The sequence below is a fragment of the Lonchura striata genome, chromosome Z (assembly GCF_050655825.1).
Source record: "Lonchura striata isolate lonStrDom1 chromosome Z, ASM5065582v1, whole genome shotgun sequence".
Taxonomy (NCBI): Eukaryota; Metazoa; Chordata; class Aves; order Passeriformes; family Estrildidae; genus Lonchura; species Lonchura striata.
The window spans coordinates 64099023-64124415 of NC_140740.1; the positions used below are offsets into that span (position 1 = coordinate 64099023).

The 25393-nt window shown below is 37.3% G+C and overlaps 1 protein-coding gene across 9 annotated transcripts in view; it reads left to right on the forward strand.

The window, feature by feature from the left end:
* TJP2 (tight junction protein 2) overlaps nucleotides 1-25393 on the forward strand; it is a 62025-nt gene that overhangs the window by 35509 nt on the left and 1123 nt on the right. For 4 of the 9 annotated variants that reach the window (XM_021530502.3, XM_085567000.1, XM_085567001.1 and 1 more), the window contains exons 2-22: nucleotides 4898-4951; nucleotides 6945-7069; nucleotides 9277-9379; nucleotides 9829-10408; nucleotides 11893-11996; nucleotides 12151-12304; nucleotides 13297-13405; nucleotides 13511-13650; nucleotides 14156-14222; nucleotides 15342-15492; nucleotides 16232-16340; nucleotides 16976-17186; nucleotides 18557-18744; nucleotides 19771-19866; nucleotides 19976-20055; nucleotides 20486-20696; nucleotides 21114-21214; nucleotides 21586-21798; nucleotides 22156-22266; nucleotides 23148-23486; nucleotides 23881-23966. In XM_021530502.3, the coding sequence (XP_021386177.3) occupies nucleotides 4907-4951; nucleotides 6945-7069; nucleotides 9277-9379; nucleotides 9829-10408; nucleotides 11893-11996; nucleotides 12151-12304; nucleotides 13297-13405; nucleotides 13511-13650; nucleotides 14156-14222; nucleotides 15342-15492; nucleotides 16232-16340; nucleotides 16976-17186; nucleotides 18557-18744; nucleotides 19771-19866; nucleotides 19976-20055; nucleotides 20486-20696; nucleotides 21114-21214; nucleotides 21586-21798; nucleotides 22156-22266; nucleotides 23148-23486; nucleotides 23881-23966 (3323 nt within the window). In that variant the 5' untranslated portion in view covers nucleotides 4898-4906. Of the gene's footprint in view, nucleotides 1-908; nucleotides 1120-1398; nucleotides 1748-4897; nucleotides 4952-6944; nucleotides 7070-9276; nucleotides 9380-9828; nucleotides 10409-11892; nucleotides 11997-12150; nucleotides 12305-13296; nucleotides 13406-13510; nucleotides 13651-14155; nucleotides 14223-15341; nucleotides 15493-16231; nucleotides 16341-16975; nucleotides 17187-18556; nucleotides 18745-19770; nucleotides 19867-19975; nucleotides 20056-20485; nucleotides 20697-21113; nucleotides 21215-21585; nucleotides 21799-22155; nucleotides 22267-23147; nucleotides 23487-23880; nucleotides 23967-25393 lie in introns of those variants that run through there. The other 5 variants (XM_021530495.4, XM_021530494.3, XM_021530499.3 and 2 more) reach the window with 5 other exon arrangements.

The following is a 25393-nucleotide window of genomic DNA, read 5'->3' on the forward strand; positions in this document are numbered from 1 at the left end:
TGGCAGCTCGGTGATGAAGGTGTAAGACTCTGTTCATCTTAATTCAGCTGGCTAGTGCAGAGGTGGGGTCACAGTCAAAATACAGAATGCTGAATTCAGTCTTCATTTTGAATGGAAAAATCTGAACACACGCATTGTCCCACTGTAGTTAACACCACTACCCACTAATCTCCCTAACTGCATCCCCCCCACCCATAAAAACCCCAAAACCAATAAAACAACAACAAAAAAACTCCACTAAAAATGAACAACAGAACCCTTCACATTTTCTGAATTAATACTCTTTAGCACTTAATATTGCTCTACTAGTGAAAAATGGAATCTATGCATGGAGGTTTTGGTTAGCATTGTGTACAAAACTTGGTATGTATTCCTGTCTGTTAACTGCCTGTGAAACTTACATAAAGTCTAGGGGAAAAGTTCATTTGAGGCTTAAATTTCACAGCATTCACGCAGCATAAATGGAAGTGATAGCTTGACCTATTTTCCAATAAAGTTAACCTATCTCTTTGGCTGTACAATTAGTTTATTGTTCTTACAGATGATACTTTACTAAATGTTTGATGGAAAATGCTGTTATTTGCAGTATTATTTTGTATTTATTTCTCCTTTTTCTTGCTGGAGCCAAGCCCACATAGTCCTGTAAAATATTATAGACAGTATATGAATTTTCAGATTGCCTGCACTGTGCTTCTTAAGCCTCTTTTCTTGTAAGTTTAAATTAGGTTATTGGTGTGGTGAACCCCTATGCGCTGGGAAGAAGAATAAGGTGCTGCATAATGATCTGTTTTTGACACTTATTTTAAGAACAAACAAACATAAGATTACAGCACTGCATTTTCCTGAATCTCTGAAACCAGGAGTCAGTTAAACTCACAGTACATTTCCTTGCTGTGGTTTTGATGTGTTTCTGTGTGAAACTGACGGCAGGATTTGTTCGAGTATGTAGGCCACTATTGTATTAGAATTACATAACCGTGTTGAGTGGTGGAAACAGATGAAAAGACGGGATGTACGGCGTTCCCTCACAGATTATATCCTGCAACAATGAAGACAGCTCAAGCTCTGCAGAGAATGTGGTCACATGCTGTCAAAAAGTTGGGGATTTTGAAAGGGCACGTGAGTTGCTTTTTGTTGCATCTTGCTCCACTTCTTTTCTTCCCCTCTGCCCCTCATACATCCCTCCCCTCTCCAACTCACTTTTATAGATTGTTGTGGCAGGTCTTCTGGTTTTGTTCTTCTTTCAGCATGAATGAAGTTGTCTTCAGTGATCTCTCAGTAGCAAGTAATTGTGTAAATCTCTTATGACTGTCAGAGCTGCAACAGCTGCCTGTTTGTTGCACACTGACAATTTTAGCATTTTGACTAGTTTCCTGCCAAACATTCTGCTAAACAGTCTATTTAGAAAGCACCTTTCATTTTAGTATATGAGCATTAGACAGATTTAAGCAGATCCTGACTACAGTGTTCTAATTAGAAATGGACTGTAGTCCCTAATGAATTTAGACTAGCTAATTACAATAATTTGCATTTAATGCAGGTAGCCTGTTGTCTGTGTGAAACCTGGGTGGTAAAACAGTTACTGCTAGTAACTGGAGGTGGGGTTCTTAACCATTGTGCCTGCCTTTTTCTCTCCAGTGTTTTGGTGTGCAATCTTGCAGTGAAACTGCGATCCTGTAAGGAATGCACAAGCTGCTCAGGATCCCTTTGTGTTTCCTTACAGATGAAGTATGAAGAAATTGGCAAGGTGATGAAGGCTTTTCATAACTCATCACTTGATGCATTCAGAGGAGAGTCACATCTCTAAATGTGGAGTACAGGAATTTCGCAATTCGGGTGGAGACTTAGATATTAGATTTGATCAAGTCCCCGACTGATGATTTGTAAAATTTGTAGTCTCTCTCTCCCTCTCAATCTTCTCTGCTTCATTACTCTGACGGTATGGGTTAGCATCATGATAATGGCAAGCAGCAGTACATTTTATAATGTTAAAGAGATTATTGTTTAGAGATTGTTTTTGCCTTATGGGCTTCCAAAATGACCATTCAGTTCTCTGAACTGTGTTGCAGAGCCTGCATTTTTTTATCAGTGCAGCAGTAGTCGTGTTGTCTTGGTAATTACATTGTACAAAATCAGCTTTGCAAGTACATAGTGTGCTTTCCTTCCCTGATGCAGAGTACAGCAAATGGGAGACAGTTTCCCAAGGAGCAGTTTAAAAAAATTGATTATTTTAACAAATACTTGTGAATTTAAAAGTTAATTGCTTAACTATCTTCTGTTGAATTTTCAGTAACCGTTTCAAGGTACAAATAAACCCCATAAATTTACACAGAATTTACCTGAAACAGTCACTGATACTATGAGAATCTTTTTCTAGGCACAAATGAGATGATACTATGGGCTTGGCATCTTGCAAGACCTTAATTTTATTGTCTGTAGGCAGTAGTTTCTCTTTCATTATTACTATTTTTTTTTTACCAGATACCATAATACTTATTTATCAGAGTAAAGTAAACTTAACTCTGTAGGCTTATGATGCTTTGGTTTACTACCCAATATATCTTTCCACTTGTGCACATGGTTATACTTAAGCCACTGCTCATGGAAGGCCTAGTTTTCTGGAAGAAAATTTCTGTAACTTTCCTGTTTCATATCCTTACATCCCTGATACCTTTACAGTGCTTTCCTCAGTCCCTTTCCTGCAGTGTTGTACTGAATAAGCAGTAATTTCTCTGGCCTGTCTCTGTCCCCATGGGTGGAAAGCTCCCCATGAGTGCATTCTGCCTGCTTTACTCTTGCACCTGTGCAGAGCTGGCATCTGTTATTGGCTGGGATGTAGTGTTGGTAGGAGCAGCATACAGTGCAAACTGAATTTAAGTGATGTTTATGTTACATTTTTTTACCAAGAGGAGGATGGAAAAGATTTTCCATCTTCTGTCCTAGCTGCTTGTCCTTTGGATTTTACCCATCATTTGGTACTGACTTTCATTCCTAAAAGTATATTCAGTGAAGTCAGATGGAATTTAAATGACACTGAGACCCCTCTTCAGCACAGGCTCATTTTTTGCAGAGCTTAAAAATACATAGAAAAGCAGGAGTGTAGGAAGGGTCAGTAGTAGGCAAGCTGTTCCCTATATGCCGGGTAAGCAAGCCTAGTCACTTCCTAGTCACTGCCATTTACAGCAGCATCACAGCAGGTCGAAAGAAGAGCTTGATTAAGGAGGAATTTTTCACTTGCAGCAGAGATTCTCTGTGTAAGGGAATATATCGAGTGAGTTCAGTTTCAGATAGCTGAAAGCTTAGCTGGTTAAATGGCAATGCCAGATAAAATAATTTTACTATATGATTCGGCACATTCAACACTGACCCCAAGACACATATGTTTCAATACTAATCGTTACAAACACATTCTTATCTGACCTAGACAAGACAAAATTTTAAAACTATTACTTACATGTATTACTTTTAATATAAGCCATCATCTCCTACATCTATTTCTATTTTTCTTTTTAATTAGACACCAGAGGCTCTGGAAAGTGGAAAGCATTGTTCATTTTCTGGCAGAACAGTGGAAATTTAACACTATTTAATTTAACACTATTTTTAATACTATCAGTATTGTATAATTCCTGGTAAGAATGCTGAATGTTTTGCATGTTCCTTCAGGATCTCTGAGCAGGACTTACTTTTGCTTTTCAATACAGTGAATGTGTGATGGAAAATGTAAATCTAGTTTCTCTTTGTGGTGCACAGAATCAGCTGGAACTATGCAACAAGGTTGTTTTTTCTGCATGTGAGAAATAGCATCTATAGCTTGCTGAACAGTTGTGTACTGCCAGAAGTCTTACTCTGAAAATGCAAGGGATGCCTTAAATTACAGGCATACCCTTCTTTTGTCACTTCTCTGTCTGATGTTCTGTGAGTTTAGCTGTCATTACTCCCTGTGATGCCTTTAAAAAGACCATTAAGTCTGAACTGAGTTTCTGTCTGAGATTCAGTATTCTGAGATAAAGGAAGTCCACTTTCAGTAAAAACAAACAAAACCTGTGGCTTGAGTATGTGCTTGCACATACTAAGGCAGCGCCTGGATTTTTCTTCTGCAATGGACACTTTCCATTTTGAAATGTTTTCAGTGTCATTTTTCTGCAGTGCAGTGGCTCATTTTTCTCCTAGTTTTACCCTGAAGGGGCTGGCTGTGTACTATATGATGCAGCATTGCTGGGTGATTATTCTATATTATATTTTAAGCTGTGAAGTTGGTAAGATTTCAGGTTATATCATGTAAGATAAAAGGGATCAGTTTTAACTGGAAATGTGGTAAAAAAAGGTGTCTGAGCTGTGTCACAGAAATGGCTATATCTGTACTATATATTGATATATTGTGTTTTCCTGTAAAATTTGATTTCTTGATAAGAACCTAAATATTTAGCTATGTAATTCATAGTGGACAAAACATTTTGTTAAATCCACATGAACAAGATGCAAGAGATCTGAAGTCTAGTTCATTTTGAAGACCCCAGTTTCAGGTGCTAGTCTTACTGCATATGGGGACAGAAAGGTCTTCCATAAGTATTTGATGTGATATTTGAATCAGGGCTATAGAATGCTAGTTGATCTGAATTAAATGCTTTTGCTGAATAAGGATTTTCCAGAAAATCAGAATGAGATGTTAAATCAGTGAAATGTGAAGGCATTCTACCAGCCTGGACCTATTAATTTTTTTTCATTTTTAAAGAAAAATTGTCATTATTTAAAATATATTAATTTAATACTATTTCTCCCAAAATATTAGAATATGCAAAATATTTTTAAACCTGTGTTTTAGTGGGGTATTTCACATTCTAATTTGAATAGTTATGTGGTATGTGTTTTACTAATTGGTTTCTGTGTGCAACAGGCCCCAGGCATGGAAGAGCTGATATGGGAACAGTACACAGTGACCTTACAAAAGGTGAGTGACTGCCTGTTATATTTTTAGTTTTCAAATATTCAAGCACTGGTTTACTCTGAATATGTTTCGCAATAGATATCATTAGCATGTCTGAGTCTAGAATAGGATTAATTCATTGTCCAAATCAGATATGGTTTTTATTTTAAAGCTTAGTTGCTACTCAAACAATAGTGCAATTCTTTAATGTTAGAAGTAAATTCAATTAACAATTTAAGTGCCGTATTTACTGCTATTTAGTCTTTCTAATGTCAGTGTGATATACCACATGTCAACCACTTAGCTAAATTCATTATTGGAGAGCCTTAGCAGTAAAGCAGATTGCTCTATCAAGCAGGTTGTGGTTGATGTCCAAGCTTTGTAATAATAACTGAACAGGATTCCACTGATTTTATTTTTGTAAGATACTTTAATATATACTAGTGTAGAATCCAAAGGAAAAACACTGTCGTAAAAACTCACAAAACAGGTGGACTATAGGTGTCAATTTAAAAGTTTTTTTTTTTTGAGAAAAGAGGAAGTGTCTCATCAAGTGGAGTCCTTTTGAATTAAAGAAAATAGAGCACTTATGCCTGTGTTCTTTAATAGCTAGGCTGCCACACCACAGTAGCAGTGTGCACTTTGGTTTCAGTGGTGGTAGTCTTCCCAGCTGTTCTGATGATTTGTGTTCAGTGAGCAGCCTGCACTGAGCTGCTCTAGTTTTTTCACATCTTCTGCATTGAACTGAACTTGATGACCCAAGGTGAAATAAGGGATCTTTTCTACCTAGCTTGTTTCATGTGAGAAGGTATGGTTAAGAAGAGGTTAGGCTTTAGGTTACAGAGGTAGACAGGAAAAACATTGCAGAAGAAGATCTTAGTTCCTGTAATTTCCAGCATTTCAGATCTATGATATTGTGTAAAGTAGCATTACTTCTTTACCACAGAGGCAGACTTAGGCTACTGAGATGATGGAGGGCTAGTGAACTTGCTGTATCAACCACTACCATTAATTTTGCCATTACTTTGAATCTGTTGTTTTGGTGTAAAACATCAAACTGCTTCCTGTAAAGCTAAGCCTGTAGCAAGTGAAGTTCTGTTTTAAAAGAAAATCACGTTGCTGTTTTCCTCCTCAAAGAATAATCACTTACTGTCAGCCTTAGTGGAACACAAGGTGACACATGATGAACTACACATGCTGATTGGGTGTTGGGGGGAAAGCGTGACTTTAATTTGATGTATTACTTTGCCACTATGTTAAAATGTTTTGTTCAAATGTAGCATCATATGTAATTTTTTGTGATATGATATGTATGTTAAGTAGCTGATAAAATTAAACTTGTGTGTTTTTGTGCTCCCCTTGCTGTCAGCAGTTCAGTTATGCTAATAGTTCTCAGGTTTTGGTGCTATTGACACGTTTCCTTGGCATTCTGTGAAGCATTGCTTTGGTTTTATGACTGCTATCTTAAGACTTCTATGGATTTGTTATTTCTATGACATAACTTTATATTTAAAATAGTTGATTGTGACAGAGTATGGTTATATAGACAATGCACAAGTTCACTACTTGCTCTTTGTAATCAGCCATAAACTTGTTATTTTGATTGAGGAACTACTTAGTATTCATAATGAAGATGAGATCCTGGGAAAGCTATACTACTTTCCCAAGCATCATTAACTAAATAGATTTACCTAACAATGAATTTGGTGAAAATAACCCATGGGATGGTGAAGCAAAATGCAAGCAAATTTAATACGTTCTGTACTTAATTACTAACAACCATAAGGCTGTAGAGGTTTTGGAAGACAGGAACTTGTCATCTTGATACATGGATGTGTAAAAACCTAATCTTTCTTAAATCTAGAGGTACTGTGTGTTTCTGCAGCACTGTGCATGCAGCTATCATATTTCAACATCTATTTAAGAGTGCCATTACGAGAGTATTCATGTTCCTCTCTCTTCCCACAAATTTCTGTCTATGTATTCAAGTTTTATTGTATTTTATTTTATTGTAAAGGATTCAAAACGAGGATTTGGGATTGCAGTTTCTGGTGGCAGAGATAACCCTCATTTTGAAAATGGTGAAACATCAATAGTGATTTCGGATGTTCTCCCAGGTGGTCCAGCAGATGGATTACTTCAGTAAGCACTCTTTTCTTTGTCTGGGATTTTGAGGGGCATGGCTGTAGAATACATAAAACCTTTAGACAGACATGACTGAGATCCTGGTGATTTAATCACTTCAAGATTTGGTGCGCTCTTGAATATCTGGAGGTCTCTTTAGAAAAAAAGAACCAAAACAAGTAAACACCTACACAGAGGTGTTTGTTGCTCCTTGCATTGTATTGTGGTGGTGTTGAAGTCTTTAACAGTTAAGTATGTTTCTTTCAATGTTGTATTTTCTTTAAAGAAACAGTAGAAACAGTTCTAGTATCTTAAAACATCCTCCTTGTTCCTCCACCAGTAAACACATTGTGTGATCAATCATTAGTTTCCAAGAATGACTTAAGTCAGCCGAAATAAGGTTTGCTAAATGTTTATTTTATATCTGAAAGAAAAATATTATAGAAATAAAGAGCTTCTGTTGTTCTTCTGATACCTTCATCCTTGGTGAGCCAGCATCTGTCATGTACAAACAATCTGTAGGCTGAGAGTTTGTCCTACATCAGTTTTTCATCCTTTGATCTGAAATACCTGATGAGGAATAGACTATTTGGAAATATACCAAATAATTGTGCAGCAGTAATAAATCAAGAGAGTAGATTATGTCCCTTTTGCCATGCATTTATTTTTGATCAGAAAATGGCATGGTAGTTGTTGTTAAGTAACTAAATAAAAGGGTAATTGTAACACACATAACAAATCATTTTTAACAGAAGTGCACAAATACTACATTTTATAGCAGTGACCTCTGCACACCACCACTATCATCCATCCTGTTCTGTAATCACCTGTGATTTGGGAATGAAATCATGTCCAGAAATTATGAAAGATCATAGGTAAATTGATAATGGCAATGGAATACCAAGATATTCAGGCACTTTCAGACAAAACACATTCAGAAGAAAATTAAGGCAAAGCTTTTCCTCCAAATCAAGGAATATAGGTCTAACCTTCAGAGTGGATGGGCAAAACCATCGTGTCATCTTTTGTAGGGTGAAATGAGCACATGTAGATTGACCTCTTGGCATAATATTGAAGCATTAAGTTGAATAGTAGCTTTGGATGTATGGACTGTCCAGAGAGCTGTTTTAATTCTTGCATAAATCTGGATGAAACTGATACTGGAATATAGCATGTTGTTCTGGCATATTCATGCACTAAAAGAAACTGGAAGGGTATGAAAAGAGGCACAAAAATCATTTAAGAGTTAGAGTGCCTTACGAATGGAAGCTTAGAGTATATAATCTTCTTATTCGAAAAGAAGATTGTGATGTGATTTGATTATAATGACGATAAAATAGTTGGTACCAAATATTTATTTTATCTAGCAGAAAATGTCAAAGTAACCAGTAATTTGTTGAGCTAAGGTTCTGCCTGTAACTGGGTAGTCACCAGAATAAACTAATATAAAGAGTATGAGGAGTGGTAATTTGGGGGTTTTTTATCTCCTTCACTTTTTGCATTGAAATGCCTTTATGAAAGTTTTGGAGTTAAATTCATCAGTGTTATGGGGCTATTTCATAGGGAGTTGGATGACTTAGGTGTCAGTGGTCTATTTGATATGCAGGAAGTCTGAACAGAAAACTTAGTGATCTCAGCTGGCCTATGTTTTAGGGCAAGGAGGACTTCTTGTGTGTTATTGGTTTTGTTTGTTTTTTTTGTATTCCTGATCACCTTTCTACAGAGTAGATGTGACATGAGCACCAGATTTTAAGAAAAATGTATTGCAGTTGTACTTGTGAATATTTGCCTAAATACTAGTATGGCTGCAGCAGTTTGAAGCTTTTGTGAAATTCTTATGTGAAAGAAGTCTATCACTAGGTGTGAAAACTCAGGTGTCCTAAAAGACCAAAATAAAAAAGTTTCAATACTCATCACAAGTGTTCTTTAAAAACCATTATGGCAAGGTACTTCAGCTGAACACAGTATATACACAAAGACACTGCTGCTCAATGCCTAGTTTTTAGATGTACTGAAGGCTGCTTCTGGTATTCACATATTGTAGAGTTAATATAGCAAACAGCGTTTGAAAGCAAAACTCCTTGTTAAACTGAATTAAATCCATAGGTTTCCTCTGTTTTTTTTTAAAAAAAAAAAAGGAACAAAAGAAGAAATTTTGTTCTGCTGTTTTCATGGAGACTCCTTAAATCTTCTCTTTCCTTTTTTATCTCCCTTCCAATTTCCAGAGAAAATGACCGAGTGGTCATAGTTAATGGGACCCCGATGGAAAATGTTCTACATTCTTTTGCAGTTCAGCAGCTTAGGAAAAGTGGAAAAGTGGCCACCATTGTAAGTAAATTCCAAATATATTCAGTGTACAGAGGTATGTACCTGTGTAATCAGTCAGGATTTTAGTTTTGTTTTAGAGTATTTAAAGTCACAAAGAAAAGCAGTCTTCTGCTGTATGCAAAGTACAAAATAAATAAAACAAAGACATAGTTTCTGTAGGTGAAACAAATGGAAATTAATTAACAGTATCACAAAGTTATCTTGTTGAAAAAATGAGAATAAAATGTTTATTTTATAATGTTTATTTTACTAATGAGTGGTACAGAATAGAAGTTATGTGAGGCAAATTACATTCTGCATACACAGATCTTGTCCAATAATAAATAGAATATTGCTCTTCCATTTTTTCCCCAGCATATATTTAAAGCTTGAAAAATATTAATTTGTTCAGTTTCACATTCTGATCTTTGACAGGAGTTTGTTTGTTTGTTTTCTGTTGTACTGAACAGGTAGTGAAAAGACCAAGGAAAGTGCAAGCTGCTGCGCTGCAGAGAAGCCCCTCCCTTGACTATGAGGACAGAGCTTTAGATGTAATGGATGACCATGCAGAATTTGATGGCAAAAGTGCTCGAAGTGGCTACAGTGAGAGAAGCTGGCACAGTGGAAACGGAGGGCGCAGCCAAAGCTGGGGAAACAACCTGGATCAGAGCTATAGAGATGAGCATGACCGAGGGCGTAACCGAAGCAGAGACTGTGACAGGGAATGCGGCTACAGCCGCGATCGAAGTCGTGGTAGGAGTGTTGACAGGAGCTTGGATCGAGACTATAGAAGGGATCGGAGCCGGGGAAGGAGCATCGACAGGGATGCTGGCTATGAACGGGACTACAGAGGAGACTACAGCCCACCCAGTTACAGTCACGGATCTTTATCTGATCCGAGATATGGGAGGGAAATGAGGAGTCGTAGTCGGGACAGGCTTCATTCCCGCAGTCCTTCACCTGAAATACACCGCCAGCACGAGTACCTAGGACCGCAGGATCAGAATGCACCCATCAGTGTTCTCTTAACAAAAGGCAGACACAATGAAGGTGGGTATAATAGGGGAGGAGAGGAGTCAACTTCCAGTACAGCATGGGTTTTGGTGGGGAAAACAAGAACTGAATTACTTTCTACTTTTGCAGGTTAAGTGTTGACTTTTTAAACTGGTGATTTAAGTTGTTCTTTCATTCTTTCTGGCTGATTTGGGATGCTTTTTGCCCAGAACCTTGAACTTTACCTTTGAGCAAAGATTTGTTCACCCACATAATTTCAATCTTTTTAAGCCATTGTGTCCCTTGTTTTCCATTTTCTCTGCCCTTTTCTCCTGGTTCTGAGGGAAAACATGGATCTGATCATGATTCAGATTACATTTGGCACATCTACAAAAGAATTAGCTAGAAAGCGTAAAGAGTAGACTCTGTCTTTAGTAATACAGTTTGTTTGGTTCTGGTTATTAAAGAATACTGAAATAGCAGTAGCTGAAATCCTGAAATAGCAGTATTTCAGCCTTTCTTTGCTGAGTATTGAAGTGTGTAAATAAAAGCCAAAAGCTTGACCTTTTTTTCACTGTGATATAAAGATTTGTACTGGAAAGCATATCTGAGATTAGGTTGTACATAAATTTCTGTTTGAGTTTTTTCTTGAGGGGAGTTGTAGTTTATTGCTGGAGGGGTTGGTTGTGTTTTTTTTTTTTCCTAATCTGCCTTGTTGTAATTTTGATAATTTTTTGCTAATTAAATTTTGTATGTGGGAGCTAATATCTTTTTTTTATTGGCTCTGGCAACCATCCTTTTTTCTCCTTCCTCTTCTTCCTCTGCATATCGTGTGTCCACTTGCAAAGATAGTGCAGATATGTATACAAATAAGGAGAAATATAAGCATTTGTTAACTTTTATGTTTAGCTATACTGTAATAATCTCTGCCATTCATATGGATACTTTGCAGACTTGCTGAAACGTGGTGATCTTTTAAAGCAGGACAACATTCTTTTGTTCTAGGATGCATGTTTTTTGAGGATGTTGCCTTTCTTTTTAAGTAGCAAATATACTGACCCAAGTAACTTAGATCACAGGGAAAGAAAGGGGGGGGGCAAGGGAATAAAAGAAATTCCTTTGCCTGAAACAACCAAGGCATTTCCTGGAGTACAGATAGGACAGGGTCAGCATGCAGCAACTGATGAAAAGAAATACTTCTGTTAGTGCTTTTTGACCCTTTCCCCCCTCTATACCTTGCAAAATATGAATCAGAGAGAAGCTACTCTAGTACATTAATAAGCAGCTCCAGAACAAAGGCATTGTTTTGCTGCTGAAGGTGCAGACCAGTTGTCCAACTGTAATTGATTTGGGATGTTGCTTGTTCGTATTGTAATTGCAGCACAGATACAGGGTGAAGTGGGTTTACTAGGTCTACATTTTTTTCTTTTTTTTTCTCTCATGGTACAATGGTGTTTGATGCATGAACACTGTGTAGTTTTTAAAACAATGCATCCTTGCTCATATTTTAAGCCTACAGTGGGTTATTTTCTTGGTTCCAGAGTATGGACTCCGTCTTGGAAGTCAGATCTTCATAAAAGAAATGACCCATACTGGTCTAGCAACCAAAGATGGCAACCTTCATGAAGGAGATATCATTCTCAAGGTCTGTTCTAGTTTTACTGCTAGCAATTTGGCAGGCACTGGTTACAGTGGTTATTGTTGTAACCAATAACCACTAAGTCATGTTATAGTCAAGTTCACTATTAGACTTGAATACAGTGCAGACTTGTTTGTTATTGTTGTCTTTTTGTGTCCAGATCAATGGTACAGTGACAGAGAATATGTCTCTAGCTGATGCCCGAAAATTGATTGAGAAATCACGTGGGAAACTCCAGCTGGTTGTTCTCAGGGACCGAAAGCAGACACTGCTCAACATTCCTTCATTGAATGACAGTGACTCAGAAATGGATGGTGAGGTTTAACGTGCATCCAAAGTTCTGGACTCTGTGCAAGGACAAAATGGAGCTTATATTGTTTTGCTGTGGTAGAGTGGTATTAGGTTCTTTAAAAAAAGAATGAAACACAAACAAACCTAAGTAATACTCAGTTAAGCAACAAATTCCCTTACTTTAGATGAAAATAATTTCATAGTAACCATATAATTACATTTTAAGAAGGGACAGAGATAGAAGGACCAGTGTTGGTCTGGCAGAGTCTGTCTTACTTCTTGGAGCAAACAAATCAGTTTCTTTAATAAAAATTTTTAAAACAAGTGCTTTGGACTGGTCTCTCCTTCTGAGGACATAAACATTCATGGCATCATTCAAATGGAGGGAAGAAATGTCAGGACAAGAGGAAATTAAGTGACCCTGGATAACTGGTTTCTATTCCCAGCACCTGTTCTATATGGGTGTGTGAGCTGTATCTCTCAGCCTGATCTTGCTTTGGGAAGAGCTCAGAATGTTTGGGAGAGCAGGATATTATATTGTTTGGAACAAGATACTTGCTTTTCTGGTGTCAGAATATGGGGAGGAACTTCCTGTAGGTTTTACTGTGAAGTCTGAGGTGCAGTTCAAATCCAAAGTCCACTCTTGTTTTCTTTGCTGCTAAAGGGCAATGATGTTGGAACTGTTGATATGAAGGTGGTCTTCGGTTTGGAAACCTCCATAACACTTCAAATCAAAGCCTGGTAGCACTAGCTAATGCGTGTGTGGTATGCTCAAAGTAGTTACGTGATGCGAGCGTGTTTGCTAATAGTTGCATGAAACTTTCCTGAAGTATTTTGGAGGATGGAAGAACTAAAAGGTACTTCTTGAATCTTTGTCAAATCCAGCTTGAGATGAGAGTGGGCTGAAATGTTCAGTGTATCCTGTATCTGAGAACTTCATAAATACACATGCTGATCAGGTGAGCAGATAACTAAAACAAATCCTGCATGTCTTCATTTGTCACTCTCTTTACAGATATTTCTGAAATAGAGTCAAACAGATCATTCTCCCCTCAAGATGACAGATCACACCATTCTGATCTAGATTCACATTCGTCCAATGAAAAACTGAAAGAGAAACCAAAGTAAGAAGTGTTCTCTATTTTTTTCATGCTTATCAAAGAAGTTATTCAAATATAAGCATTCTCACCTGATTTCATGACACTTTTGTTCCTCTTTCTTCCTTTTAGTGCAAAAGAGGATCCCTCCAGTAGGATGTCCAGAATGGGAGCAATGCCTACTCCATTCAAATCAACTGGTGACATTGCTGCTCCTGCTGTTACAGCTGTAGACTCAAACAAAGAATTGAAGTACCAAGATGACCCAGCAGGTCAGAACCTGAAGGTTTTGGTCACTTTTTTTTCCCCCTGGCCACAGAATGTTCATTCCATCAACCATGATGACAAAGCTGGCATGCTGTGCATGTCAGCCCCACCCTGACACACAGAGGAAGTTTGTCTTTGCTTTGTGGTGCTGGGAAGAAACACCTGATATTTTTTGATGGCAGTTGCTTATTAGAACTATCACTTGAAAAAAGCAAACACTCTACTAGAACATTTGCTGTTTGACTGCTGGCCTAAGCAGACAAATGAAGTCTGATCTAGCTTGCCTTAAAGGGTTGAATATCCCGTTCCTGAACTTTTTTTTTCTTTTTTGAGAATTAAAAAAATAGAAATAAATTCATTTTGTCGGACATGCCTGATGTTTAAATCTATATTAATCTTTGGCATGGAGGGTTTGATTGCTATCTGATAGCTAGAAATTCCTGCTATTTATAACTTTTTCATATCTCAGTAACTTCTTTTGTTTGGGTTTGTTTTTTTTTTTTAATTTAGTGCCTCAGCCAAAGGCAGTTACACGAACAATTCTTAAACCCAGTCCAGAAGATGAAGCAATATATGGGTAAGGTGGTACTTGCTGAGTTCTTTTGCACTCTGTATTCTTTCAGTGACCAGTGCATGATTCTTGGCTGCATGGGTTTGTTTTCTTTCTCCCATTTGGAGTGGTACTCCCTTTATAGCTTAATGCCAGGAAGACGTGACATGGCTTCTAACTGATGATATTTGAGATAACTTAGTTTTAGAAATATCTGCATGGAATCTACCTGGAAGGTATAGAACACCCTGTATTTCTGACCTTGCATGGGAACATATGCAAGGGTTTTGTTTTGTTTTATTTTATTTATATTAATAGGAATTCAATTTACATATTTCCTTTGAGAGCTTCCAGATACAGAAATTCAAGGAATAGGAGTGTTGGAATTGTAAGGAGAAACCTTAAGTTTTGAAAATGTTCTGTAGCTTGGTGTGTTGTCTTAAATGAAAGCCTTTCTGGGTTGGACCCTGCATATGTTGTAATTTATGTGCAAATTAATCAAGCGATTATTTTGGTGAAGGGGAATTTATAATACAGGCTTAGGGTATTACTGAGAATGGCTGACAGATAAGTAGTGTCCTCTGAGTTGGAAGGTCACTCAGGCATTCAGCTTTTCTGACAGCAAAAAAGCTGACCCTAGTCCAGTAGTCCCCCACTGCAATGTGAAGGCATTGACTGTTAACATACCAGTAGATTATACTTGAAAGTATTTCTCATTACAAGAAAATTTGAAGACTTCTATCAAACATGTTACACGGTAAAGAAAATAGGTATCAGTTTAATTTGTATTACAGTTCATCAGATTATAGAAGAAAAAGCAATGAGTATGATTCCTCATAACTCAGTCTGTAGGGAACTACTCTGGGGAAACCTGACTGTTTCCCTGCTCAGTCAGGTCTGTGCGTGCCAGTTAGTCACTATTCCAAGCTCTTTTTCCACTCTGAAAAATTCAAATTCTCTGCTTCCTGCCTTCACTGAAGGGTAACTTCAGTAAATGTAGCCTATAGAGTGAAAGAAAGGAGATAAAAATGTTATTAATATGATATTGTTGAGGGGGTTGTTATTTTTTTTTCTTTTGGCATCCTAATATTGTTATTTGCTTTGATATCTGGCCTTACTTCCTTTTTCTGTTTGTAAATCCTGTAGTCCTAATACAAAAATGGTGAGATTCAAGAAGGGGGATAGCGTGGGTCTACGGCTCGCTGGTGGAAATGATGTAGGGATATTTATTGCTGGAATACAAGAAGGAACCTCAGCTGATGAGGAGGGACTGCAGGAAGGAGATCAGATTCTTAAGGTATGAGTATGTGTCCCTGAAATGCAGATAACTTCTGTATACTCTCATTTGCTCCTCTTACTTGAAATATAGAAGAAATTATGATCTTAGGAATCAAATTATTGCAAGGGTGTATATGTGATGGAGGGATCTTACAGAAATGAGTTCTTGAAGGAGAATTTTATACCAGCCTTTAGTTTGTTTATAATGTTGTGGAAGATGTAGTTAAATATTAATCAAGAAAAATGCTGCAAGGTGGCACAATAAATTTTTTGTACAATGTTTCTTCCTAGTCTTGGAGGAGGAAAAATTGAGGCCATCATAATTTTCTTCTTCTTTCATCTTTCTCCAGTTTACTTGGGTTATAGTGATTTATTTTTCAGGTTTCTGATTTATATAATCTGTGCCATTTAATCACTTCATTCTGCTTTTTTTTTTTTTAATTCAATTGAAGGTTAATGTAATTTTCCCTCTACCTCTTCTCTTGCCCCTACTAGAGGCTGTTAAAATTGAAGAAACAATCTACCTATGTAGAACCAGAACATTTTATTTCAGGAAGATTACTGTTAATAGCTGGAATTAAATATTCACAAGAGACAATAATTTACTTTTGTATATATAGATAGATATAGATATACAGATATATGTAAAAATAATAAGGAAAGAGAATATTAAGATTTTTCAGATTAAATAAAAATCTGTGGTTATTCCTTTTATTGTTGATTTAACAGTTGTTGTGGATGTTTTTTTTGTTGTGTAGGTAAACACTCAAGACTTCAGAGGCATTGTTCGGGAAGAAGCTGTTTTGTATCTCTTAGAAATTCCCAAAGGTGAAACTGTGACAATTTTGGCTCAAAGCAAATATGAAGGTAGGTGCTTTAAAAAAAATGTGTGTATATCTATGAACCTTTTAAGCTGTGCTTTGTCAGTGAAACCACAAAGAATCTCTCTTGTGCTTATTTTTGATAGCATTTTAGCTTATTTCCTCTTCACTAGTTGAGAAGATAGTTGTGTTCTATACATACAAGGCTGCATGTGTGATGTGTTTTTCAGGATACTTCTCCATGTCTTTTATTATTAGCAAATAGCAACTCTTAATCCTGAAAAGTGGTAAGGCACTGCTTTTTCTTTTGCCTTTCTGTCTGTAGCAGCTGGGAGAAGATCAGTTGTGCCTTGGCAGTCAGAAGGGATTTGGTCAGCAGCAAATGGACAATTTTATTCATGAGCAGCTAAGGAGCAAGAAAAGCTTCTTGCTTTCCTTTTGGGAGACGCAGCCTGCTGCAAGGCTGTGTTACCATAGCTGCCTTTTGCTCTGGAGCTGTAAGGGCTATGCACATACAAGTTTGGAACATGCCTGATAAGTGTGTGTAAGGGAATGTGGATCTGAGTTTTTACATCTTTCTGAGCAGATGCTCAGAATTTCAAAGCTGTATTTGCTAAATCACAGCTTAATCTTTCTTTCAAGTGTAAAAAGATATAAGCTAAAATGGAGGTCTTGTTTTAGTCTACAGAGACATCATGGCCTGTGGCAGAGGAGATTCATTCTTCATCAGGAGCCACTTTGAGTGTGAAAAAGAGTCACCACAGAGCTTAGCATTCACCAGAGGGGAGATCTTTAGAGTAGTTGATACACTGTATGATGGCAAACTGGGAAACTGGCTGGCTGTGAGAATTGGAAATGAACTGGAAAAGGGCCTCATTCCAAATAAGAGCAGGTAAGGTGGCACCATGTCTTCCTACCCATTGTTAGAAGTAAGATTTTTTTTTTTTCCCTTCACTGTGTCATTTTTACTTCCTATGTCATATCTTTCTTCCTTTCTGTTCCCTTCTACAAGAATGAAAGAATTGTTTTGTCTTTATTTTTACAAGAATTGTACTATAAAAACTGCATACTTTAAAACCATGGCATTATGCAATGAGACAGTGAGAGAGGGTGGTGTTACCTACATACCAGGTCATTATTTACAGCACAGGCCTAGAGCTTCTGTCTCAGCAATCAACCAAGCTTTGAGCAGTAGCTGCTTCAGTTCCTCTTACAGAAAATGGGTGGTTGGTCCTATTTTTGTTTGTTTTTTGCTTTTTTACCCATTTTCTTCTTTGTCTGTTCACCCTCACAGAATCAAATCAAAAGAAACAAAAGACCACAATGAAACAAAAAAGCTAAACAAACAAAATACCTTCACCTTAGGAAGTTCATGACTCTTTGTGCAAGAATACTGTCGTGATTAATTTTTAGAAGAATTTAGTGCTTGAATTTCTTATGTATATCCTTGTGGATAGTATTTTAAGTATTTATTCTGAGGCAGGATTTGTTAGTTTGGGTTTTTTTGGTAGCTGTAGTCTGTATTTTTGTGTGAGATACTGAGTGAAGCACAGCAACATTTTCACTTAAATATGGTTTCCTAATCAAAATTCATGGGAAGGAATAATAACTGTTCAAATGTATACAGTGCATAAAACAATCAAAGTTAATCAGACAGAAAAAAACCCTAAAACCATAACCATACTGTAGCTGAATTTTTAGACTGTATCTTTTAAGTTCTTGAGTGTGGTTGTGATTTTTTGATGGAAGAAAAACCTCACAATTACATGAAGCACACAAGTTACAAAATACACTTCTTGTGTGACTCCCTTGTCAGCTTCCTGCTAAGTACATTTTCTCCTTTCTGTGAATTGGTCTGACCAAACCAGCCTTTGTTTCTGTGCTCTAGTGATTTAAACTTTTGAGGCCTAATGGACAAGAGAATAGTGACAGTAATTTTTTAGGCCTTCAGTTCTGAGTTGCCCCCTCTCACCACCTCTTTGCATATGCATTCTTTTATTTATGCTTTGTAAGAGTTCAGTTTAAGACCTCAGGACTCATTCCTGCCCAGCAGCTTGTAGCTGTGGCAGGTTGGAGCATTGTTCTGACAATGTGTTTGCTCCAAGGCAAAGGCACCTGAATTTTTTTGTGTGCTTTTACAAAACTCCACTCCTTTCTGTCTATCTGGCAAATTATCTGTTGCAAATTCAAAATCCATTGGTCATCAGTGAAAGTACCCTTGCCCTCCTTAACTAGTTCTGAACTCCCTGCTTTCTCTGTCAGAGCTGAACAGATGGCCAGTGTTCAAAATGCCCAAAAAGATGGCTCAAGTGATAGGGCAGATTTCTGGAGAACACGTGGCCAGCGATCTGGAGCAAAGAAGAATTTGAGGAAAAGTCGTGAAGATCTGACAGCTATTGTATCTGTGAGCACAAAATTCCCAGCTTACGAGCGTGTTCAGTTGCGTGAAGGTAGGTGAGACTGCTTTGAGCTGGCTGCCCATTTATTGCTGCCTGCTTTAGCATCCAAATGTTTGGTCAGCTAAGAAAGTGATTTCTAACAACTTCTATGTTAAATTAGAACAACAGGAAGGGATGACATTTCTCTCAGAATGGAGGTTTCTGTATGCTACTAATAAGTCTATAAGAAAGCTTTTTTACCCTTTTAAACTGCTGTTGTTCCCTCTTGCCTCCAAAATACACCTGCCAGTTTTAAGGTTTAAAATGAAAAAGGGGCTGAAACAGCAGGGCTTTCCTTGTTTCCTTGGATTCTTCTTGGCTAACTCTGATAGTAGAGTCCATATGCCTGAGATCAACCTCAGTCTTCATTAAATAGCACTTCAGCAGTAGGTTCAGAGCAAATACAACCCAAGTGTTTTCAACAGTCCAAACATAATCATGGCTCATGTGGTCTATCTCCATGACTGTAAACTACCTATATTACTTAGTGGTGAGCAGATCAAGCTGATTTTCTGGGTAGTAGCACATGGCAGTATTCTGGAACAAAACAAACAGTAAAGAGTATTTTAAAGGAGATCCCAGATGCCACGATGAAGACTTAACTCCAAGGATTGTGTTTTCACTTGCTTTGACATGAGCAGTAACATAGTTTTACATTTCTTTGCTTCTTCAAGCTGCATTTCAGTAGGTTTATCATTTGTGTCTTTATTCATACAAAACCAACTCTATGTAGGTTCATGGAGTTTTGATGAATGGAAAGATAAATGAAGATCTGTACATTTTCAGAAGTAGAATATTATAAATACAGTTTCACTAGAAGGAATAAGAAAGCTGTTCATGAAAACAGTCTTTTACTTTCTCAGCTGGTAAAAGTAATTTTCTCTATTATGTTCTTGTACAAACCTCTGAGAAACTGTTTTTTAAAAATGTATTTTTAATAACCTCAACTTAACTTTGCATAGTAACTGAAGGTCTTGTCTTTTATATATAAAACCAGTCTCATCAGATTTCTCTTTTCTCCAAATATTTTTCTTTCAGCTGGTTTTAAGAGACCTGTGGTGATATTTGGCCCTATTGCAGACGTTGCTATGGAGAAGTTGTCAAATGATTTGCCTCACCTGTACCAGACAGCAAGTAAGTTGTCCTCTTAGTGTCTTTTTTTCATCCTTAACTGAGAGAATGGATAACTTAATAATTGCAGCTGCCTGGCCACTCTAGATAAGCTAAAATGTTTCCTTTGCAGAGACAGAACCCAGAGATGCAGGTTCGGAGAAATCAACTGGAGTAGTGCGCTTGAACACTGTGAGGCAAATCATTGAGCAGGTAGGGCATTTCTCTGAAAATTGCTTATGCCCAAAGGCATGGTGTTTGATTTGTGTGCTCGAGTACTCAACTTTTCAGTGCATCTATTTCTGTAATAAGCTTAATGATAAAGCTGTTTTGAAGTTGTTCAACAGCAATTTTAGTATTTTTTATAACTTTGAACCTGATATTAGAAATTGCATTTTCCTTCTCAAGTCCATTCTAAATTTGGACAGAGTTTTAATATTTGGTTTCTGAATTTGAGAGGCTTTATGTTCATGCAGTGTTCTTGTTGCTCTTAACATTCTAAATATGGTATAACTGTGTATAATATTCCGCAAGTTGTGCTCTTATTTGGACACAAATATCCTAGTATTTTTAGGATCCCATGTTCCAGTCACCTGCACTTGTTCCCACATGTACCACATTGACTGGCCTTTCTTGTTAACAGGATAAACATGCTCTGTTGGATGTCACTCCTAAAGCAGTTGACCTGCTAAATTACACCCAGTGGTTTCCAATTGTGGTCTTCTTTAACCCAGACAGTAAACAGGGTGTGAAGACCATGAGACAAAGGCTATGTCCTACATCAAACAAGAGTTCGAGAAAACTTTATGAGCAAGCAAACAAACTGAAGAAAACTTGTTCCCACCTCTTTACAGGTAAGGAAGAATTTTTTTTAACCTGCTGACTAAGAGAGTAGTGTATGTGACTTTGTAAATCTCAAGACATCTACTCATTACTCAGCATAACTCATGCAGGCTGGAACTAAAAGAGTGTGAAGGTGTGGTCATGAGTAATGCCTTCCTTGACTTCTTTCAAAGTTCTTTGTTCTGCCAAATTCTAATGGAGAATAAATTGTGAGCTGGTGTACTGCCATTAAAAGATAAGTGATTTAATAATCTTAGAAATGGACCAACAATAAAACAAAAATACCATGGTTCTGTCAATGATCTAAATGAAGTGGCTGTTTAACATTCTCACATACCTAAACCAAAAAGCGTTAAACAGCATGGAATGGATAAAGGATTGCATTGCATTTACCATGTTATATATACCTTTTTCTTCAATTTTTACAGCAACCATTAATTTGAATTCAGCCAATGATAGCTGGTATGGTAGCCTGAAAGATACAATTCAACAACAACAAGGAGAAGCAGTATGGGTATCGGAAGGAAAGGTAAGCAATCAGTCCATACTCTCTGAAGCTATACAAATGTTTCAAAGTATCTCTTGCCAGTAAAAATTGTTCAAATTTTCATTTGCCAGTGGTCAGTAGGCTAGACAAATAGTCAGTTGATGTATACCTTTAACAAACAAAAATTTCTTGTTCTTGTTGTAACACTTTGGAGCCCAACATCACTAATACCAGGCTAGGGGAGAAGGATGATGAGGGATGAACTTCTACAGGACTTTTTATAGCGATTCTTCATTAGTTTCTTTCAGTTCCATGAAGTCATTCCTAAGGGAATGTTTAGCCTGATGTTGAGTCTTAACTGGACTTTAATTTATTTAATCTTTGTTCCTTACTTCTTACTGACTTTTGCATAGATGGATGGCATGGAAGATGACGCAGATGATCGTATGTCTTACCTTACTGCCATGGGCGCTGACTATTTGAGCTGTGACAGTCGGCTGATCAGTGACCTAGAGGACACAGATGGAGAAGGTGGTGCATACACTGACAATGAACTTGATGAGCCTTTGGAGGAAACAAGGATTTCATCTGTTAGCCGATCCTCTGAACCTGTGCATCATGAGGAGGTGAGATGATTGGATTTTTCAGTAAGACTGAACTTCGGGCTTTCTGAAAACCCTTTATATATGGCTTAAAAATTAGAGGGTTTATTTTTAAACAGCAGTTTTACTTTGCTTCTTATACTGTTTTAGATTACCCTGTGAAGAGGAAAATAATAATAGCTCTGCTTTTCTGCCTGAATTTATACATTTCTTAATGATGTCTCATGACCTTTAAGTTTTCAATTACATTTGCAGTGATTGTAGTCAGGTTGCTGGCAGTCTTTTGACTCCTGGTTACTGTTTCCAAAATTATGAACTTGAGACAGAGGAAAATTATTGAATTACTGGCTACTGCAGTGATTTTATCTCTTTCTTTCATAGAGTTTAAAAAAGTTTGCTCCAGAACCAAGAGCTCAGTTGAGAAAAGCTGGTAGCAGGGAGATCCTTAGAGAGCCAAGTCCACCTCCAGCATTCAAGCCTGAACCACCTAAGGTAAATTTGTAGAAACAAATCTGAATACAAGCATCCTCTTTCTGGAGAACTCTCCAGGGTGGCATATTGGAAAGAGCAATAGACCACTTTAAGTGTGGACACTATATTTTGAGTGTGGACAGAAGAAATTACTGAAAGTGTTGCAGGATCAAGCAGAAAGAAGTCTTACTGGATAACAGTTCTTCTCAAATACATGTGATCTCTAATATGGAATAAGAAAGTAAACTCCTTTTTGTATCTACTAGCAAACTGAGAGGCACTTTTTTAGCTCAGCGAGATCAAAAGTAAGCTAATCACCAGGAAAAACATATCTCATGGCTATTACCGTGAAGCACAAAATCAGAATCTACCACCTGGCTGTCACCATTCTGTTAACTGTTTGCTCAGGAATTATGCAAGAGGGAAAAAAATACATATACTCTAAATATTCAAAATACAGCTCAAGTGTGCCTTGACAGTGAAGATAGGGCAGCGGAGGACATGCACAGTAAAAACAAAGGCTGAATATAAAACATTAGGTTCTGTGCAGTTCTAAATTTTAGGTCATGATACTTCACATTAAGCAGCAGTGAAAAATTACTTGGGGCATCAGTTTTCTCTGTGCTGTACTCTAACATGCGTAGTTCTGGTAATCCTTAACAAATAGGAAAAACAAATGTCTAAGAAGTCTGAATGTCCTGGTCTTCTGTAGGGTGATGTGTAGTTTATGAGCATATGCCCAAAATGTTTTAGCAGTTCAAACATCTTTGAAGTGTCACATTATATGAAGATTGAGCCTGATAAATACATAGGCAAAGTGATAACTTTTAGGTTGAAGCCTTCTTTTGAAACTAAAATTAATACAGTTACTGATGTAAACTTTGTGGGTTTTATACTTGCAGGGAAAGTTACAAAACAGAGAGGATCCATATGACTTCCCCAAGAACTATGACTCCAAGTTGGGTAATGTTGCTGTTAGCAGTGAGACTTCAACTGTATCAGCTAAAGCACCACCACCACCTGTTTCTGTGAAACCTGTTTTTGGGCGTCCCATTCTGAGAAACTCTCAGCCAGCAGTCCTGCCTGCAGAGGAAGAGGAGGAGGCAAAGTTGGAAGAGGAAGGAAACGAACAAGAAAATACTCCAAAATCAGTACTGAGGAAAGTAAAAATATTTGAGGAGATGGATCACAAGGCAAGGATGCAAAGAATGCAAGAGCTACAAGAGGCTCAGAATGCCAGGGTATGAAGAGATGCCTTTCCCCCTGTGCTTTGTGACCAGCCAGAGTCCTGAAAACGAAAATCATGCCTTTTGCATTGTGTTGCTTATGGAGGGAGAAGTTTGGGAAACCACACACAGAGACATACTCTCACTCATTGTGTGTATTTGTGTATAAAAAGAGGTCATATTTTAAGGTTTCCTGTTTTAACAGGTAAAAACCTGACTTCTAATAATCGTGTTGCTTTTGGCAATCCATTGTTCTCAAACGTGCTTTGAATTAGTACTCTAGCAAAAGAATATCAATAGGATATTACCAATTTGTGCTTTGTTTCAGATGTAGCAGTCTCCTGTTAGATTCTAGATCCAAATATAGGATCAAAAAAGAACAATTCTTTTCTTATATTTTCTTTTAAAGCTTGAAATAGCCCAAAAGCATCCGGATATTTATGCTGTCCCTGTCAAAACACAGAAGTCAGAACAGAACTGGCCCCAGCCGATGAGGTAAGGTATATCCAGTTTCAAATATTCTGTCTCAATTCTTGACTTTGCTGGAAGGAGGAAAACTGATCTTGCCAATTTTTGTTCATACAAGCCATCCTGCCTTGGTATATTGTTTTGTTGTCATGCCTTAAAGATTGTCATAAAGGTGGGGCAGAATTTTAGCAAACTCTTCAGTGAACTCATTTCAGGATTTTTTTTCTTCTAGTTCATTTATAGTAAGTTCATTTATAGCATTTGAGTCATTTGTGAAGAAACACGATATTTTTCACTGAAATATTTGCAGAGACAGTTTTTTACCCCAGTCAGAAGCTGCCTTGCATTCATGTTCTCTGATGTCTAGTCTACCTGTGCTAGATACTTGATGACTGTTACTCTATCCAAACAAATATTCTAATAACACTTAATTATGTAAATGCTTCTTCTTTACAGATATGTAGTGTGGCTAGGTAAGCTAAGGGTGAAAGTTGATACAGGTGACCCATCAAATCTCATGAAAGTAGTAGTCTTTCATTAAAATTCATTAAGTTCTGGATGGGTTGACCCACTGCACATTTGTAGGACTTGACACGTATGCAAGAGCTAACACACTGCATAATGGCTTTTGTCTTCTGTTCTTCAGAACTCTTAATTTTTTCTTGCATCTTTGCAATAGCCAATAGAAATGGAACTTTTCTTCTGTAGTGAGTCAAATGCTTTGATGACACAGTAAATAATCTAAAATGCAAAGCTGGAAAACAGGTATTTTCTACATTTCTTGGCAGGTTCAGAAAAGCATTAATTTTTATATAGCATTGGAAGTTTTGTAAAAGTAATGAAAATTAATCTTTCACCACATTTGCAGAGTGTTTGCATGTAGAAATCGGTGTTGTTAGCTTTTTACAGGAGTTAATGATTGGCCTAGAAGGGAGTATTTAATCTCTGGGAGAAAGATGTAAGCAGAACACCATCTTTTTTTTGCAGAGCATGGGTTGATAAAATCATAGGTTTGAAACTGAGGAAATATGCTGCCTTGGCAGAATCTACTTTTCTATGTCTGCCTAATGTCCTGTCAAATGTGTATCACCATAGTGTATAAAAAGCAAAACTGTGAGTTATTTCTGTCCTGAGGGCCATGAGTGGAAAGGTTACCAATTTAAGAAATGTCACATAAGAAGTCTTTAGACTTTGAGACAGAAGACTGAAGATGCAAAAGAAGAAGGGGGCATAGAAAAAAATTCTGTGCAAAACTAATTAAGGGAGATGTCAGTTGCGGTTGTAGCAAGGCTGGAAACCTCTCTGCTCAGGGAATAGAGTACTGTCAAACTATTGATGTTTTAAACTATTGATATCTCAAATTTTAAACTGCACACACAGTGTGCTGTTTAAAATTTGAAATTTGACATTTTTCCAGGTAGGTTGATCTGAGCATCATCCTCCAGCTTAATGGA